At 44.4% G+C, this 1,440-nt stretch overlaps 1 protein-coding gene across 1 annotated transcript in view; it reads right to left on the bottom strand.

Annotated features, from left to right (window-relative positions):
• Positions 1-864: 864 nt before the first annotated feature.
• Positions 865-1,440, bottom strand: part of LOC108307425 (guanine nucleotide-binding protein G(i) subunit alpha-2-like) — a 2,127-nt gene continuing 1,551 nt past the window's right edge. Inside the window, exon 2 of the mRNA XM_017532797.2 lies at positions 865-967. Coding sequence (XP_017388286.2) covers positions 865-967 — 103 coding nt within the window. The remainder of the gene's footprint in view (positions 968-1,440) is intronic.

The raw sequence follows: 1,440 nt of genomic DNA, 5'->3' as shown, positions 1-1,440 counted from the left end.
ATGTCGTTCTGGGGGTCTTGGGGAACATGGCTATAATGGGCCTATGACTTTCCCCCAATTCATGTCACTTACTTCTAAATCCATTTTCTGTGGTTGGTATCATTTATATTACTTCTTTACTTAGTGTCTACATTCATAAAGTCCCTACCATAAAAATAGGAATCTGTTTTCTTTAGAAGTTCACAGATTCTCGAGGAACAAAACAATGTAACAGTGATTAAAAGGTTCATATTCAAAAGGCAGTTACTGGATATTTCTTTTCTCAGCTAAATGTAATGCTCACTTATCTTGACTTTTAAGTAGCAAAGAGTAGGGATCCTTAATATAAGTCTCAGTGTCTAATCTCTAAATTAAAGGTATTTAACCAGATTGTCAATAAAATTAATTTTAGCTGTAAATTCTGATGATCATGTGTGATTTCCTAAAACAAGTACAGGATTATTCAAGTATTGGACTCTGATAAAAAATGTGCACTGGCTTCTAATTGCCCTGGGTTTTAGACTGGCATTTAAATATATTTGAATGATTTGCCCCCAGTCTTCTATTCTGGCTTGCTTCCTACTATTTCTCAATACAAATCCTCCACTGACTCAGTCAGTCTCCTACTTATATGACAAACATAACTTGTTTTCTTCTCTTTTCATCCTGTGTGCTTTCTCCTTCCTGTAATGCTCATTTTCTTATCCAAATACTACAGAGTATTTTTTTTTTCTTTCTACATTTTATTATTTCAAACCAGGTGAACAATTCCATAAAACATGTGAAAAAAAGCAAGGAAGTGTTCAACGCTGAAGGCCCCGGGCCTGGGACGAGGGCATGAGGGGCGTGGCCCCCCAGCAGGCAGCGGGGGTTCCTAGGTTAGCGCTAAGGAGCTACATTTAGGTTAATGGAGCCTGGGCCCAGGGCCGCTGGGGCAGGGCCCTCAGTGACGTTGGCAGTTGTCTGGAACAGCCCTTGGAACCCAATTCTGTGGAGGGCAGGGCAGGGGTGCCGCTCACACAGGGGCGGCCAGCAGAGGGATGGGTGTAAACACGCAGACACACTCAAGGCACGGAGTCACTTGGAACGGGGGCTGAGGGGGCTGCTGGTCAGGATCTGATAGTTTTAAATAGTTTTTCTCTAAAAAGTTTTCTAGATTTGCGGTTTTTTTTTTTTTTCTTTACTTTCATTTTTTTAAAAAGCTACGAGAATGAGCAGGTGGACTGTGGTCTCCAGGAATGGTGGCGTCTCACGCTTCTTGTGCTTTTTCCTTTGGGGCCTCCAAGTGGCTGGGGGGTGGGGAACTGGGCAGGAGGCTCCCTGTAAACATTTGGACTTAGGCTGGGGCAGGGGCTGGTGTTGGGCAAAGCTGGGGGTCCAGGCTGGAGAAGCAGGGGCTCCTCCAGATGCAACCTTGGGAGACTCAGCATGTGCCCCCCCCACCCCCATCACAGAACAAGA

Source organism: Cebus imitator, unplaced genomic scaffold (genome assembly GCF_001604975.1).
Source record: "Cebus imitator isolate Cc_AM_T3 unplaced genomic scaffold, Cebus_imitator-1.0 Scaffold79, whole genome shotgun sequence".
In the NCBI taxonomy this organism is placed as follows: domain Eukaryota; kingdom Metazoa; phylum Chordata; class Mammalia; order Primates; family Cebidae; genus Cebus; species Cebus imitator.
The sequence above is the reverse complement of the archived record's forward strand: the minus strand, read 5'-3'. Positions and strand labels throughout refer to the sequence as shown.